This window comes from Poecilia mexicana, unplaced genomic scaffold (assembly GCF_051168715.1).
Source record: "Poecilia mexicana isolate PSO_F unplaced genomic scaffold, ASM5116871v1 scaffold_2, whole genome shotgun sequence".
NCBI classification, from domain to species: Eukaryota; Metazoa; Chordata; class Actinopteri; order Cyprinodontiformes; family Poeciliidae; genus Poecilia; species Poecilia mexicana.
The window spans coordinates 22,889,295-22,907,529 of NW_028263371.1; the positions used below are offsets into that span (position 1 = coordinate 22,889,295).

At 40.5% G+C, this 18,235-nt stretch overlaps 1 protein-coding gene across 3 annotated transcripts in view; it reads left to right on the forward strand.

The window, feature by feature from the left end:
• The window catches only part of LOC106915710 (uncharacterized), a 43,689-nt gene extending 31,630 nt beyond the window's left edge, over window positions 1-12,059 (forward strand). The window contains exons 11-21 of one of the 3 annotated variants that reach the window (XM_088012797.1): window positions 1,353-1,781; window positions 3,137-3,583; window positions 4,927-5,373; window positions 5,460-5,723; window positions 5,822-6,073; window positions 6,151-6,405; window positions 6,506-6,763; window positions 6,864-7,166; window positions 7,247-7,516; window positions 9,615-9,698; window positions 9,826-12,059. In XM_088012797.1, the coding sequence (XP_087868923.1) occupies window positions 1,353-1,781; window positions 3,137-3,583; window positions 4,927-5,373; window positions 5,460-5,723; window positions 5,822-6,073; window positions 6,151-6,405; window positions 6,506-6,763; window positions 6,864-7,166; window positions 7,247-7,516; window positions 9,615-9,698; window positions 9,826-9,892 (3,076 nt within the window). In that variant the 3' untranslated portion in view covers window positions 9,893-12,059. The remainder of the gene's footprint in view (window positions 1-1,352; window positions 1,782-3,136; window positions 3,584-4,926; window positions 5,374-5,459; window positions 5,724-5,821; window positions 6,074-6,150; window positions 6,406-6,505; window positions 6,764-6,863; window positions 7,167-7,246; window positions 7,517-9,614; window positions 9,699-9,825) is intronic. The other 2 variants (XM_088012802.1, XM_088012808.1) reach the window with 2 other exon arrangements.
• Window positions 12,060-18,235: the final 6,176 nt, after the last annotated feature.

The window sequence follows — 18,235 nt, forward strand, 5'->3', positions numbered from 1 at the left end:
GTACAGTCATTGTTTTTTTATATTACTGACTTAAAAATAACCATTGAGAATAAATATTTTAAACTTTTGGATTATTTTTTTAAAATTGTATAAATATTAAAATGATTCAATTATGTTTCTTCATTGTCTGATATAATTAATGTTCTTCATATTTTCATACATTGTTTAAATCTCCATAATTCAGAGGAAAATCTGCTCTGTTGACATCAATATATTTGTTTTATAGTTTTATTTACTGATTATCTTTGAGTTTTATATTTCTGGCCATGAGTTCAGTTCAATGTACTGAAGTTTTATCTTCCAGTAAACTACCAGGATGTGAACTAATGTTATTAGTTTCTAGATGTTGTTAGTTCAGCTTCAGGTTTGTAATTTTCTTCCTGCTTCAGCAGAACTGACTCCAGTCAGGATGAAGGTTGAGTGTTTTCAGGTTCCTCCTCCAGTCCATCCTGTCTAACTCCTCCCTCATGTTTCCAGTCCTCAGAACAGCAACATGAACCATTACTGGTCTGACTGGTCTGACTGGTCTGAATGAAGGTCTCTGGTTGAACAAATGGCTCCCAGAGAACAATGAGGGAGAACAGCCATGTTTTACTGAGAAACATTGAGCTGCAGCAGTTTTAAACATGTGACAGTCTTCAGTGAGAGAATAATGAGATGATGAGAATAATCAGATCTCTGCAGCTCAGTGACAACAACACAGCATGTTAGCAGCTCCTCATCCTCACAGAGAAAAAGCTGCAGCTGAAGCTGATGCTGGTTGGTTGAATTTCTCTGCAGCTAAAAACTCAAAGAAGAATCTCTTTCAGTTTCACTGAACAGCTTTTAAACACAACATGAGGAAACAGACAATGTTACATTGAGCTGCATTTGAACTTGTGACTGCAGTGAACTTTACTGAGCATGATGAAGATCCTAGCAGCTCCATAGAGAACAACACATTAGGATGACAGAGACCAAGGAGTCTTCATCACTTTGTGTCTCCAGCTGCAGATGCTGAGCAGCAGAACTGAGATTTATGTGTTAAATGAGGATCAAGGTGAAGCTTTAGCTCCTGTTGTTCATCAGATGAACTGAAGTTTTGGTCGTTTCTCTCATGTTTGGTTTCAGTTTTGATGTTTTAGTCTAAAAACTCAAATCCTAAAATCCCAGAGATGATAATAACTCAGAGATCTGAAGCAGAGGATCAGAGTTTGTGTTGAGAGTCAGTAACAGCTGATCTGATCAAACATGTTGAACATGTAATTTCATCACATGGAGGACAGACAAGATGGAGTCCATCAGTAGTGTGTGGTTGTATTTATGCAGCTCAGATCAAATCATCACTAAATGTTTCCTTCTTGTTGTTCCAGGATTGAACCTTGGAGCTCAGATCTTCATGAACAAACCAGGTTCTTAGTGAATCTGTTCTGTGCAGCAGCAGAGAGAGAACAGCAGACAGGAGAGAAGATGCTGGAGATGTTAGCATCAATCTGTAGATATGAAACATTTTTAGGTTATAATGATAAATCTCAGAGAGACTTCCTGTTGGATCTGTACTCCCAGATGAAGGACAGAGAGACTAAATCAGGTCTGAGTCTCCTTCCATCATTACAGTCAGTTTTACAGTCAGCAGCTCCTAAAGTCTGGACCATAAAGCTCTCAGAGAGAAAGACCTCCATCCTCCTGGAAGTGATGAAACTCCAACCAGAGAAGAAACGAGTGAAGCTGACAGACTGCTCACAGGAAGAGAGAGAAGTGAGGAGTTTCCTGCAGTGTCTGCCTTTTATCTCACAGCTCAGGTACAGTCATTGTTTTTTTATATTACTGACTTAAAAATAACCATTGAGAATAAATGTTTTAAACTTTTAGATATATATTTTTTAAATTGTATAAACATTAAAATGATTCAATTATGTTTCTTCATTGTCTGATATAATTAATGTTCTTCATATTTTCATACATTGTTTAAATCTCCTTCATAGTTCAGAGGAAAATCTGCTCTGTTGACATCAATATATTTGTTTTATAGTTTTATTTACTGATTATCTTTGAGTTTTATATTTCTGGCCATGAGTTCAGGTCAATGTACTGAAGTTTTATCTTCCAGTAAACTACCAGGATGTGAACTAATGTTATTAGTTTCTAGATGTTGTTAGTTCAGCTTCAGGTTTGTAATTTTCTTCCTGCTTCAGCAGAACTGACTCCAGTAGGATGAAGGTTGAGTGTTTTCAGGTTCCTCCTCCAGTCCATCCTGTCTAACTCCTCCCTCATGTTTCCAGTCCTCAGAACAGCAACATGGACCATTACTGGTCTGACTGGTCTAACTGGTCTGAATGAAGGTCTCTGGTTGAACAAATGGCTCCCAGAGAACAATGAGGGAGAACATCCATGTTTTAGTGAGAAACATTGAGCTGCAGCAGTTTTAAACATGTGACAGTCTTCAGTGAGAGAATAATGAGATGATGAGAATAATCAGATCTCTGCAGCTCAGTGACAACAACACAGCATGTTAGCAGCTCCTCATCCTCACAGAGAAAAAGCTGCAGCTGAAGCTGATGCTGGTTGGTTGAATTTCTCTGCAGCTAAAAACTCAAAGAAGAATCTCTTTCAGTTTCACTGAACAGCTTTTAAACACAACATGAGGAAACAGACAATGTTACATTGAGCTGCATTTGAACTTGTGACTGCAGTGAACTTTACTGAGCATGATGAAGATCCTAGCAGCTCCATAGAGAACAACACATTAGGATGACAGAGACCAAGGAGTCTTCATCACTTTGTGTCTCCAGCTGCAGATGCTGAGCAGCAGAACTGAGATTTATGTGTTAAATGAGGATCAAGGTGAAGCTTTAGCTCCTGTTGTTCATCAGATGAACTGAAGTTTTGGTCGTTTCTCTCATGTTTGGTTTCAGTTTTGATGTTTTAGTCTAAAAACTCAAATCCTAAAATCCCAGAAATGATAATAACTCAGAGATCTGAAGGACAGGATCAGAGTTTGTGTTGAGAGTCAGTAACAGCTGATCTGATCAAACATGTTGAACATGTAATTTCATCACATAGAGGACAGACAAGATGGAGTCCATCAGTAGTGTGTGGTTGTATTTATGCAGCTCAGATCAAATCATCACTAAATGTTTCCTTCTTGCTGTTCCAGGTTTGAAACTTGGAGGTCAGATGTTCATGAACAAACCAGGTTCTTAGTGAATCTGTTCTGTGCAGCAGCAGAGAGAGAACAGCAGACAGGAGAGAAGATGCTGGAGATGTTAGCATCAGTCTGTAGATATGCAACATTTCCCTTGTGCGATGAATACATGGATGATGATCATGTCATATATCAGAGAGACTTCCTGCTGGATCTGTACTCCCAGATGAAGGACAGAGAGACTCAAACAGGTCTGAGTCTCCTTCCATCATTACAGTCAGTTTTACAGTCAGCTCCTAAAGTCTGGACCATAAAGCTCTCAGAGAGAAAGACCTCCATCCTCCTGGAAGTGATGAAACTCCAACCAGAGAAGAAACCAGTGAAGCTGACAGACTGCTCACAGGAAGAGAGAGAAGTGAGGAGTTTCCTGCAGTGTCTGCCTTTTATCTCACAGCTCAGGTACAGTCATTGTTTTTTTATATTACTGACTTAAAAATAACCATTGAGAATAAATGTTTTAAACTTTTAGATATATATTTTTTAAATTGTATAAACATTAAAATGATTCAATTATGTTTCTTCATTGTCTGATATAATTAATGTTCTTCATATTTTCATACATTGTTTAAATCTCCATAATTCAGAGGAAAATCTGCTGTGTTGACATCAATATATTTGTTTTATAGTTTTATTTACTGATTATCTTTGAGTTTTATATTTCTGGCCATGAGTTCAGTTCAATGTACTGAAGTTTTATTTTCCAGTAAACTACCAGGATGTGAACTAATGTTATTAGTTTCTAGATGTTGTTAGTTCAGCTTCAGGTTTGTAATTTTCTTCCTGCTTCAGCAGAACTGACTCCAGTAGGATGAAGGTTGAGTGTTTTCAGGTTCCTCCTCCAGTCCATCCTGTCTAACTCCTCCCTCATGTTTCCAGTCCTCAGAACAGCAACATGGACCATTACTGGTCTGACTGGTCTGAATGAAGGTCTCTGGTTGAACAAATGGCTCCCAGAGAACAATGAGGGAGAACAGCCATGTTTTACTGAGAAACATTGAGCTGCAGCAGTTTTAAACATGTGACAGTCTTCAGTGAGAGAATAATGAGGTGATGAGAATAATCAGATCTCTGCAGCTCAGTGACAACAACACAGCATGTTAGCAGCTCCTCATCCTCACAGAGAAAAAGCTGCAGCTGAAGCTGATGCTGGTTGGTTGAATTTCTCTGCAGCTAAAAACTCAAAGAAGAATCTCTTTCAGTTTCACTGAACAGCTTTTAAACACAACATGAGGAAACAGACAATGTTACATTGAGCTGCATTTGAACTTGTGACTGCAGTGAACTTTACTGAGCATGATGAAGATCCTAGCAGCTCCATAGAGAACAACACATTAGGATGACAGAGACCAAGGAGTCTTCATCACTTTGTGTCTCCAGCTGCAGATGCTGAGCAGCAGAACTGAGATTTATGTGTTAAATGAGGATCAAGGTGAAGCTTTAGCTCCTGTTGTTCATCAGATGAACTGAAGTTTTGGTCGTTTCTCTCATGTTTGGTTTCAGTTTTGATGTTTTAGTCTAAAAACTCAAATCCTAAAATCCCAGAAATGATAATAACTGAGAGATCTGAAGGACAGGATCAGAGTTTGTGTTGAGAGTCAGTAACAGCTGATCTGATCAAACATGTTGAACATGTAATTTCATCACATAGAGGACAGACAAGATGGAGTCCATCAGTAGTGTGTGGTTGTATTTATGCAGCTCAGATCAAAACATCACTAAATGTTTCCTTCTTGTTGTTCCAGGTTTGATCTTCAGAGGTCAGATCTTCATGAACAAACCAGGTTTTTAGTGAATCTGTTCTGTGCAGCAGCAGAGAGAGAACAGCAGACAGGAGAGAAGATGCTGGAGATGTTAGCATCAGTCTGTAGATATGAAACATTTCCCTTGTGGGATAAATACATGGATGATGATCATGTCATATATCAGAGTGACTTCCTGCTGGATCTGTACTCCCAGATGAAGGACAGAGAGACTCAATCAGGTCTGAGTCTCCTTCCATCATTACAGTCAGTTTTACAGTCAGCTCCTGAAGTCTGGACCATAAAGCTCTCAGAGAGAAAGACCTCCATCCTCCTGGAAGTGATGAAACTCCAACCACAGAAGAAACGAGTGAAGCTGACAGACTGCTCACATGGAGAGAGTGAAGTGAGGAGTTTCCTGCAGTTTCTGCCTTTTATCTCACAGCTCAGGTACAGTGAGATTCTATCATTGAGATTTTAACTCCCTTTATGTGACACGTTACTGTTTTTCACTCTCTTCTCTCTCTGTGTTTCAGCTGTCCTCCAGGGTTTTTCCAGAGTGTTTGTTCGTCTCTATCAATGAGATCCAGAGAGGAGATCCAGCAGATGGTGTCTCTCCTGCAGCTTCTGAACTTCAAACTTTTTCTAACAGGAGAGTTGAATGATAAAATCTGCAGCTCTGTGGGAAAAGTTCTCCCCCTGTGTGGATCTAAAGTGGATCTGATCCTCACAGACAGTCGGATGTCCGTCAGAGGAGCTGCTGTCCTCTTCAGATCTACAACACAGCTCCACAGTCTGAGGCAGGAACCTGAAGAACAACGTCTCTTTCTCACCACTTATCTGCTGCTGAACCGTCAGTTCTTGATGTCCTTCATCTCTGTTCTTCTCTCTGATCCAGACTCTCCAACAGTCTGGTCTTGTTCCTGTCTCAGTGGGTGAGAAGAGGCAGAGTGGCCTGTCTGGTGGTCCTAGAAGAGCTTTCTGTGGTGTCCACCAAAGCTCAGCCACAGAGAGTCTTGTTGAAGGTCGGCAGCAGTTTGGCGTCTCTGCTGAGGTTCTGGACAGTGGGACGGTTGGACCTGACTGAGTCTGGACTCCCTGCTCAGAGTCTCTTCAGTCTGCTGCTTCATGATGCTCCTCTCACACTCAGGTAAACATCTTCATCATCTCTGTCAGAAAGTAAACAGATCAGAAACACAGTGAGAGTTTAATCTGTGATCTCTGCAGACTGAGTGAAGAGAGACTCCAGCAGCTTCTGGTTCTCCTCCATGAGGTCCAAGACCAAGACAGGACATTGTCCCTCTTGAATAAAGTTGGTGGAGACCTGAGCTGCTGCAGGTTGAGCTGGGAGCTTCTTCACTACCTGCTGCAGCAGCCGACAGCTCAGACCATCACTGTGAACCTGGAGAAGAACCGATTCTTAGAGGAGAGAGCTGCTCAGCTGCTGCCCTTTCTGCACAGGATGGAGATTCAAAGGTGGAGGTTTTTATCTTCTAATAAATAGTTGGTCTGATCTTCCATCAGCAGCTTCTGGTTCCTGGCAGTAACAAAGTGTTGTGGTGAATCCTCTGTCTGCTTTCAGGCCCAGTCCCAGCTTTGTTAGGACGTCCATCAGGGAGATCTTCAGGACTCACCACAGTCACCTGATACCCGGGTTGCTGAGGTCACTGGGTCATGTGATCAACCTGAACTGCACAGAGCTGGACTCAGAGGACTGTGATGCTCTGCTGTTCATCCTCAGACACAGTGATGGAGTTAAACTGAAGCTGCTGTGGAGCTCCATCCCAGCAGAGGGAATACAGTCCATCCACTCTTTGCTGCACACAGTTTCTGATCTCAGGTCAGATATCAGAACCTGCTCCTCAGGACTCCTTCCCATGATGAACCATTCCCTCCAGTTCATTAACTGGTTGGTTTTCTTTCTTCTCTGTTCCCACCAGTGTGGACAGGAATCTCCTGCTGAGGTTCATCCACTGCTGCACTTCCTCTGACAGCCAGCAGGGGGCAGCATCAGACTTACTGTGGACTCTGCAGCACAGGTTGGATCTGTCCTGCTCCTCCTGTGTGCAGCTACCAGAGGAGGATCAGACTGAGCCTCTGACCCTGACGGCTGCTGACTGCAGGGCCGTCTCCACCGTCCTGAGACACAGCAGCAGAGACACACAGCTGGACCTGAGAGACTGTGAGGTGGAGGACAGCGGGCTGGACCTGCTGTTTCCTGTCCTGGACAGAGTCCGTCTCAGGTGAGTAAGATGGACCCTGAAGCAGGGAGAAGTTTGTTGACCTTCATGTTGATGTTCTTTGGTCTGTTTTTCCTGTTTAGAGTCAGTAAGACGGTCCTGGTCCAGCTTCTGTCTCTGCTTGCTGTGAACAATCAGAGGGACACAGTGAGACGGACAATGTCCCTGTGCAGAGCCCTGGGAGGAGAACTGGACCTGAGTCACTGCCCACTGGATCAGAGGCTCTGTGGAGCTCTGGTTCTGATGCTGGACTACTCTGAAGGTTTGACAGAGCTGGACCTCAGTCACTGCCAGCTGACAGACCAGCTGCTGCTCCAACTCATCACACATCTGCACAAAGTCCACATCCTGGAGTAAGTGACCCAGACTGTCCCTTCTGTCAGACAGAGACATCCCACCTTATTTTCTTTTTTTCCTGGGGGGTTTGGTACTCAGCATTCTCTAAGTATCAAGGTGAGGCCCAACAGATTTACTTTCACAAGTGGAGCATTATGGATTTGGCTATGATGTTCAACTTGATAGGGGTATATTTAAAATTTAATGAACTCTGTAAAGGAAGAGAAAGGGGAAGGAGGGCAGCGGTAAAAGGTTAGATAAGCGTAGGGGAGAGAAAGAAGGATAGAGAGAATACAAGGCAATATCTTAGAACTCTGGTTTTACACCTGCAGAAAGTGAAAAACAATCAAATAGAGAAACAATAGCGACAAGCATAAAAAAATCACAAAGTACAAGTGGAGGTGGCAGAGCAGGACAAGCACAAAACAGCATTCAGTTCACCAATGGGTCTGTTTGAGGTCAACAAAATGCCTTTTTTGGTTGCAGAATGCTCCGTCAACCTTCCAGAGGCTCATGTTTAGGAGACCTGAACTTCACCCACCTTCTGATGTATCTGGATGACCTTATCTTTTCTAAAATCTTTGATGAGCATCTAAACAGGCTGTTGTTGGTGTTTCATCGGCTTTGGAGCAGGTTTTAAAACTTAAACTAAGTGCCAGCTGATGAGAAAAGAAGTGCAGTTCCTAGGCCAGCTGGTATCTGCTGATTGAATCCAGACTGACCCAGAGAAGATTCGTAGAGTCAAAGACTGGACCAGGCCAACAAACGACAGGGAGGTGTTGCAATTTCTGGGGTTTGCTGGCTACTACAGGCGGTATGTCAGTGGGCACTCTGTCCTGGCAGTTCCCTTATGCCAGCTCACAGGTGGTGACCCGAGAAATATGAACAGAAGAGGAAAAATAGGCCTGGTATCTGAACCACCATTCTTATGGACAGAGGAATGTATGGAGGCATCCCTGGCCTTAAAGCACAGACTTACAACTGCGCCAGTGTTGGGTTACCCAGAATACAACCTACCGTTTGTTCTTCAGACAAATGCATCGGGGGAAGGACCTGTCTTGGTCCAGGTTCAAGATGGCATAGAGAGTCATAGCCTTCGCCAGCTGAGGGTTGAGTCCAGCAGAGGCAAGGTATCCCGCCCACAAGCTAGAGTTCCTTGCCCTGAAAGTGGGCGGTAACAAACAAATTCTACGACCATCTCTATGGGCGCAAGTTGTCTGTCCAGACAGACAATAACCCCCTCAAGTACATCATGAGCTCTGCAAAGTTGGATGCCACAGGGCAATCAATGGTGGGTGTCCCGTTTGGCTGCTTTGGACTTTGATATCCAGTACCGGAGAAGAAAAAGCAATATCGATGCCCGATAACTGAACTGTTCTCTCAAAACCCAAGTGTTCGGAGTCAATGTGAAGAGCCTTCATAGCTCCCTCGTGCACGGACCTCTTGCTTCGTCATAGCGGGAAGTGACTCCGTACCCACGTCTCCGTATGGCTTATTAGATCCTTATTCTGAGTCTAGATTGGCTGAGGCCGCTGTGTTCTGGTTTGAGGAGTTGTCTGGACCTTGTATGGACTGACCTGCACCCTGTTTGGGCTTTTTGGACGGCATGATTGCAGAGTCTCTGTAATTTCCTGATTGGACGTATGGGAGAGGGCATTGACGTTCGCATTGCTTTCTCCTCCCCGGCACTAGACATCAAAGTCAAAAGCAGCTAAATGGGACACCCACCGTTTAATAATGAGGGATATAAATATGAGTCAACACAAGTGTTTTTTTCAGCCATAGATCAGCTTTTCTGAACCCACTATCCATGGGTTCAGACACTGCCTACAGTGAGGAGGGCAGCAAGGTAGGGAGATCATATCTCAAACTGATTGTTTTTGGATATTCCTCTGCCAGAGAGCTGGGAATGGGTCAGTCTTAAGCCTTTCAGCAGGAAGATGCTACAAAACCAACTGACAGTATAAGACCTGCATTTTGTACTAAAGGACACATTTCTCTGTCCAGCAGCACATCTGGAATCTGCTGATCTCTTCTGTGGTTCTGAATTAAGTCATTATGAACACGGTTCCAGTAAAACCCAACATAATGTTCTGTGTTGTTTTTGTGTTCCAGTCTGAGTCACAATCAGATCACTGATGCCTCCACTGCTTGGTTACTCCACCTGGTCTCCATCAGCCCCTCCCCTGGTTCTGTGAGGTGAGCAAACATTCATCAGAGCTCAATCAGTGGAAGCGTTTGTCTTCCCCTGATTGATCTCTGAGCATCTGAATCCATGTAATTTTCGAAAGAGTCACATCTGTTCTCTGCTTTGTTTTGTTTCTAGACTGAACAACAACAACATTATCAACAAAACTCCTTTTAAGAACAACAGGAAGTTTGAAGTCTGGTGAAGCAGCTGGTCATGTGACCAACAGGAAGTCCCTTTCTCTGGTGTAATCCAATGCTCTGTGTTCACTGGGTAAAGTGTGACCCATACATGGAGGTTTTAGTCCCCAACGTCACTCTCATGGCTTAACTTCTTCCGCCTCTGTCATAAGTCACATTCCTGTCTGACAGCTGCTAAAGAAAGGCCACCTGAGCCAAAAAAAAAACTTTTCTCCTTGGGACATAATGGCTGCCAACACTGAACTGATCAGCAGTGGGTTGCAGCTGTTCTTCTGGTTTCTGTTTCTGGGTTGTTGTAGGGTTTGCTATTGTTGAGAAAATAAATTTAAAATAAGCTAGTTTTAAAACTTAACATGTCTTGATTCAAATGGCCTAAATTGTGGTTTTAAATCAGTAACTTATTCTGGCCTATTGACCTTTATTTTACTTGTAGTTACAGCAGATGGTTTGCTAGGATCGTTTGAACTGCCTTTTGTCTGTGGGAGAACAATACAGTGGAAGTTCTGGCTTTTCACACTCATCTGTGAAAGGCCGTAAACACAGCAGGGGTTTAGGCTTCAGATAGAGGGTCAGAGATAGCTCCTGGTTGGAGGAGCAAAGGTACGCCTTATTTGAATAAATTAAATACAAGAGGATAAAACTTTCTACACAGAAGTAACAAATTAGATTTGCTCTTGCAATTCTCCAAAGATGTCTTTGCACGTCTTTGTCTTCTTTCTTTCCTTCTTTATGTCAGGTAAATGAATGTATGTCTCCGTTCTGCAGTTTCTGGTGTAAGTTTGTGCATTGTCTTACTTCTAAGTTTATGCATTTGTCTTATATTGGATTAAACTCTGTAATTCTGTGATGTCAACACGCATTGTTGTTTCCTTGTGGCTACACGTGGCCCGCCGAGAGGACCTGGGATCCAGAGGAAGAGAGAGCCAAACTTTTTTCCAAAGTTAACCTATTTTTAGGAAATTTCTTCCTTAACACTATATAGAATCTGTTTTCATTGTTATTGTTTTGTTAATCTCTCTTTGTATGAGAATTGCTAAGAACTGAACTAAAGTAGAACATAAATAAAGATGATGTAGTTTATGATTTGTTCTTCATTATGTGTATTTCTATGTTTTTCCAGTTCCCATGTTTGTGTACTCTCTATCTTCCTGCTTCTCTTGCATCCTGTTTCTATTCAGTCATCTGTTCTTTGTACAATAATGAATCTCTCCAATATATGTAGAAGTTATTCTCAGTCACTCCTTGCTGGTTTCTCCCCTGGATTCCTAGTTTTTCTTCTGCTCTCACTCCTTGTGTTCCCTATGTTTTAATAAGTTTGTTTTTGCTAATTTATTTCTCATTAAACTTCAAGAACTACTCCCTGCCATGGTACATTTTAATCTTTCATCTTTGCACAAAGTCACAACTGTTTCAGTCCAGATCTCTCAGGAACCATCCAGTACCAGGACACTAGTGAGGAAAACCAGTCTGGTTGTAGAACTGGAAATGTTTTACTGTATTTAGCGGCCATCACATCTATCTGACTCAGCTTAACCCAGTTTATTCTTGTCTTTGAATTTTCTTTAACAATAGAAAGCAGCTTATAGTTAAAAAAAAGTTGACATAGTTTAAATGACATACCTGATGTGATATTAGTGCACTGCAGATTTTTGGGAGATTGTATTTCTTGTTATATCAGTGTTTATTGAGGTGTTAATCAGACATTTATCTGATTATATAAAAGACAAATGTCATCTGTTAGATATTTTTTGGTATTATCATTTTGTTATCACTTTAGTTCATATTCAGTCTAATGTTAATCAGTATTATTGTGATTTTCTGTTTAAAGTGTTGTTTTCCTTATGTGTGTATGAACTGACCTGGAGGTCAGGACTGTCTGTTTCATCTCCATGTGAGACAGTTAACTCTGTGTTTCCCAGACCTTAAATTCTTCTTGTGTTAGTTTGACCTAGAGCTGAACTGGGCTCAGACCGTAGATCAGATATCACACCTGGCTGGTTTGTTTAGGTTAGAAGTTTTACGACCTCTGTTGTTTTCCTGACTGGTTCCTGTGGCTGTTCTGCTTTGACAATAAAACGGGCTCACGCAGAAGCAGATCAGAATTCTCTGTGAACGGCTGAGGAAGTTGTTGATGGAGAGTTCTCCTTTTGCAAAAGCTTGTCATAAAATTCATATACGTTGTCTGTGGTCTTTTTATATAGGTTCGAGAAAAGTACCTATCATCATCATATCTTAGTAGAGCCATGATGAACTATGAAGTTGTAAGACAATGCAATAGTTTCCAGAAATTAATATTTTTTTTATTTCTATTTTCCAACATATTATGTGTATTGAAATGTACAAGTTATTTTAGATTACACTTTAACCATAAAATGTTTTAGGACTCATGAAGTGTGTTTGAATGAATTCAGTCCAGGTTGGATTACATTTTTTAAAGATATTAGAGTCATTTAAAAATAATTACTGTTGTACATAGACTAGGTTTGTTGTGCTAATGTCAGCACTCTTGATCAAATGAGTCACCTGGTGAAAAAACCGAAGGTAAGACAAAGTTATTTAATCACTATGTACTTGGGATCATTCTGCAATGTGTTAGAAATGAAAATATATCCTATGTTTTCTGAATCTGAGTATCTCTGACACATTTTGACCCTGAACATGTGACGATGTCCTTGTTCTATGTTTTGTATGCAGATCCAGTAACAGGATGGGAGACTGTGATGTGCTCCAGTGGAGAAAGAGTTGCTCCTGTCACATTACAGTGAAACTCCACTGGGTGGTGGTGGGTTCGTGCTTTTAGATGATGTTTGTTATGTTAGTTAGAGCCATTGCCAATCTGACAAGCTGCATTATTTGGTCAGATAAACAAAAGATGTAGGTGTTGGTTTATGTAAAAAAAAAGAAATCACAGGTAATATAAAAGTAATGGGTTTGGTTAAGACTATTGCATCATCTCTCATTAACGTCAGTAAGCATTTAGTATTTCTGTTTATTTTCAGCAAAGTATGAGTCTTTTACAGAATTGTGAGTGTTTGACTGTTCAGTGTGGTATTTCAGGCACTACCAATAATCACAGTAAAACATTAAATAGTTTTATTTTTCAAAATGAGTATTGTAGAGAATGTTTTTTCTAATAAAATTATCAGGGTAACGTAATTTCAAATGAAATCGTTATTTGTAATAAGGATTGTATCAAAATATTTCAAGATATCTCGGCACATATTTAGATAAATTAAAGTCAGTCCACTCATTTGCTGATTGTAGATATTTTAAAGTCAAGTAGATGATCAGGTTTACAGTGAATTGTGTTTATACGTCAGATGGACATAAGAGTAATTTGGCGCCATCATGTGGCCAGATGAAATCACTACACCACAGCAACTGCATAATATTGAACTTATCTAAAATATTTACAACTACTTTTAATGTGAGTAGTTTATTACAAATGCCTTAATATGCTAGATAAAACCCATGTGTTCACTTTTAATGAGTGACTTATCAATCACCTTGATTTGTTCAGGATGTTTGTCTCCAGCTTCTCCCTTTGGAGGAACGTCACTGCTGCTCGGCCTCTCCAGAAATCCTGAGAAGAAATACATGATAAATCAGAGACTTCACCTCAGATTTCTTTGGGTTTTCTCTTTTAAATACACACCCAGTCAAAAACAATATAACCACTAAATACTAGTGCTGTTTGGTTAACTTGGTGCTACTGGCATCACACAAACATATCAATGCTTGTGACAAGTTAGCCATTTGAGTCCAACTTCATGTGGACATACACAGCATCAAATAAAGTATCAAAACTTGGGACATGAAGGGGATGTAATAAGGATTGTATCAAATCCTTATTACACTGGGATCAAATAAATAATACATTAGCTGATTACATAATTTTGCTAATGTAACAACAGACCAGACCTCACTGAGGAAGAAAACACATTTATGTCTCTTTCTTAGGAGCAACTACACAACACAACACTTAATGGACAGAAAATCTACAGTCAGTTTCCAGATTCACAGAGAATAATTTCTAAAGCACGAAGATTGGTCCGAGGAAACAGATTAAAATACTTCATTCTGAGATTAACAACTTCACATCTAAAATCCTACAAACTTTATAGAAAGATTGTTAAAGCCTTCAAACTGACAAGAACATCACTATAAGTTAAATACAACATGACCACCTTCCACTAATTCTACATCAACATAGCTACTTTTCCACTGAACACACTTATTTACCTAGATTACTTTGAATTACTGAGGTTTGGATTATCACCCATTACAGTTTTTTTCTACTTCAACATTTACATCCATGCTTTTATGACTTTGTCCTAAACTATTAACATTTCTTTTTCACCTCCTTTTTCCCTGAAATTATATTTCCTACATACAACACAAACACTGAGAAAATCAACATAAATAAGGAAAATATAAAACTTATAACTAATTTTTAATTAGCCATCAAGGTTTGTTCTTTCAACACCAGGTAATTTCTATTTAAGTTACCACCTTAGCATTAGCTTCTGCTAAATAGTGTTGGTTTAGCAGAAATAATGATTAACAGTTTCAGGTTAGCATGACTAACTTATTCTATAGAAGTGTTCACCACTGACAACAGCACTACTTACTGACCAAAACAAATAGTAACCCAAGAACTCATGCCTGGGGTACGCCTTAAAAGTACTTTTAACTACTGTACTAACAGACAGCAGTTGCTGTATGTTAGTACTTTTAGCTAACAGACAGCAACTACTCGTCATTAAACAGATTTTTGGACTCTAATATAGATCTTTCTAGAAGCTTTGGTTAGTACAAAAGGCTAGATATTTGCTTAAAGCTCCAGCTCAGACCTTATTCCTGGATCTTAAAACACGCAGAGCTGTAAAACACCATGCTTGGAGCAGCTAGCAGGTAAAAACGATTCTGCTTGAATGAGAACTCAGAACCTCAGATATCCATGGCCTCCAGCTCCTTTTCCAGTTCATGTCTTTCTGATTTGACAGCTGGCCACCAGACTTTTCATCCCATTAATTAATTGCAAAGCAAGGAAAGCATGAAAAGGTACAGACAAGAACGTCACCCACTGCTCCAGTAGCATCTCTGCTGCAACGTTAATAAAACAGTGAGGTGCAGGGAGAAAATAGTCAAACAGAAGCTGGACTGGATTCGTTTTGGGTGGCTCAGTTTGTTGGAGGTAAAGTTGAGCTGTGACAGTTTCATTAAAGCTGCTTGTTTCAGGATTTGTTTGAAACAAGCAGAAAAAGATAAAGTAATGAAAATATGGACCTCAAAGAAGACAAAACACCCTTGTTAGCATGGAAGCTGATTTCCATACTAATGAGTCCTTCAGACTCTTCAAAGTCATGAATAATTGACAACAAATGACATGTTTTGATTGTCGTCAGCGCTGGGTGTTTAATGTTTCATCTGCTGCTTTCTGGATAATTACGAAGATGGCATGTTTGTCAGAAATCTGTCGCCTCTCAACCTCGACTAAAACCCCCCGTGAGGAAGACGGGGAGCCTCGTTGACCGGGCTTTGACTGACCACAGATACACGCCTGAAGGAACCCAGCAGGAGGCCGGCCCGTTTCATTACCGTCTTCAAAACAAAGGAGCCAAACTGGAAAAGTCCCAGGCCCTTCTCATCGATTCAACATGTAAAATAACTTTAAATGTTTAGAGAACGCAAACAACAGGGAGAAAATACATTAAAAACAGCAAAGGACCCAAACTACAGCCCTGAGGTTCACCACAATGGACAAGCATTAACAGCTTAAGTAGCATTTGGTTTGAGCTTCATAAGCTGCATTAACTTCTGATTATTTCAGATATTTTAGATATGCACTATGACTACATCCATTATTCCAAAGTAAAAATACAAATATACATAGAACAGTTTTTAAGCTAACATTACAGTAACCGTTTGTCTAAAGTCAAAATAAAGTTAAATGTTTCCTCAACTACTTTTGATCACTCTGTAGTCTGCACAAAGACAATAAGATTCTTCATTTAACTCTGTTACATTTGGCAATTCCAACAATTTACTAAAAAAGTATTACAAAGTTTAACCGACTCATAAAATGCATAAATAAAATCCAGCTGATCTTCTAAATGCAGTGAAGCAGTTTACATCGTACTAATAGAAATGTGGAGATATTGATGTGAAAATGGCTGCAAACAGATGCACAATTACACACCTGTACATCTTAGACAAGCAGAAGTGGAGTTTCCTGCACAGCTAGTAGGATTACAGAAAATGGTTTCTGGATGGTAAATCAACAACTACACAGTTCTCTTTTCCAGCAGCCATTGTGCAGCTGACCAAACATGCTGGAATTCGGCTTGTGTTGCTAGGTAACATCACAGTGGCACTGACCAATCAGGAGAATTTGGAGACAGCTGATTTTCCAAATAAACATTAACTTACCACCTAAAAACAACCAGTTGGCTAGTTTAAAAGCTCTACTGCTTTTACGCTTCCAAATGGAAGTATAAAAACATTTTGCATTAAAGGTCCTATTTCAAACACAAACATTATGACTCTGTTTGAATAAAACCACTTCCTGTTCCCTCATGGTCTGATTCTCCACCCTCGCTGTTCACTGATTTGTTAGTAAAAACCGTAGCAACGCTGCGTCTCTCTGATGCTCCTTGACGACACAAAGCAGAGCCGTGCGGCTATATTTGAAGCTCAGGCATTTGTTTGTGAGCATCAGGCGTTTATGATGTCAGCTCAGTATCTGTCAGCCGGGATTAATTTCCTTTTCCTCCTGGCAGCGGTCCCGTTACACAGCTGACCCCCTCAGAGTTGCGTTACCTTGTCGTTTTGCAACATGGATCAAAGCGAAGACGAACCGAAAATAACCCGAGAGCCGACCTTGAGCTCCCTGATGAGAAAGAGGAGGGTCAGAAAAGGCCGTGGACTTTAACTGGTCCACTGGAAACAGTTAATGTCCCAGTAGAATGAGTGAACTACACCGGTTTACGTTTGTGACGGTCTGACCTAAACAATGTAAAAACAATGTAACAATGTAAAAACACAACTACCAAAGTATTTTTTTGTTGAGTTTCTAGTTCAAATACATATGTACACTTTTAATAACACAAAAATAACTTTAGAGAAACTTTTACCAAGAGATTTTAAGTAAATGATGGCTTGATATTCATTTACAAAAAACACTAGTGCCATAGATAGATTAGTTGGCTTACCATAAGAGATTTTTCCTCTAGACCAGTGTTTTTCAACCACTGTTCCGCGGCACACTAGTGTGCCGTGAGTGATCGTCAGGTGTGCCGTGGAAATTATCCAATTTCACCTACGGTACCGTATTTTCCTGTCTATACGACGCTACTTTTTTCCTAAGCTTTGAACCATGCGCATTGTAGCCCGATACGGCTTTCCTGTGTATTTTTCTTCAACCACCAGGGGGCTCTCTAGCAGGAAGTGAATCATTAGAAGTCAAAATTGTAAATCAAAGAAGAACGCGTTAATTTTCATTTAGCCACATGCTAGCAGCAGGCACGACGGAGAAATGTTTTCAAACTCATATGATGCAGCTTTTAAGTTGAGGGCTGTCGATCTGCCACTACAGGAGGGAAATAAAGCCGCTGCACTTAAACTCGGTGTGAACGAAACCATGGTTCGACTTTGGAGACGTAGTGCTGCCTGCGTCCTTAATATACCCAGCAGATTTCATAGGACGCAGCTCTCTGCTGGGAAAACCGAGAGCAGCTTCCAGTTTTTTTTTGTTTTGTTTTTTTTTAATTGAAGGTGCTAGTATGGTGAGCTCTTTAGTCCGAAAAATACGTTAATTGGTTTTAAAAGATTTTTTGAAAATGAATTATCTGCAAATAATGCCATCTTCGAGTGTCTGCTGTAGTAGTGACTAGCGGCGTAATGATGTAATTTTCTTACCACTAGATGGCAGTAGGTACAGAGCATTTTACATTAAAACGAGAGAATTAGTGATGCATGGATGTTACAGGTAGCAGTGATGAAAAGACAGTGAAGCTCAGCAGTAGTTGGAAAGAACATGGGTCCATTTCCCACAACATGTCTGTGTGAAGTGAGCTTCTCAAGCCTGGTTAGTATAAAAACTGAAACCAGAGAGAGACTGAGAGCTGTTGAGGAAGAGCTTTGTCTTTCTTCAACTTCTGCCAGGAAATCAGCTGTTTTCATCCAAACATTCACAGGTTTCACACTAGATGGGTAAAATATGCAGATATTAACATTTTGTACATGCAAATCTTCATATTGTAATGGTGAAATCTTTCCCAAATATTATTGCTTCTTTCAGAATAAGAATTATTTTCTGTATTCTGGCTAAAAGAATGCTTGTGGAT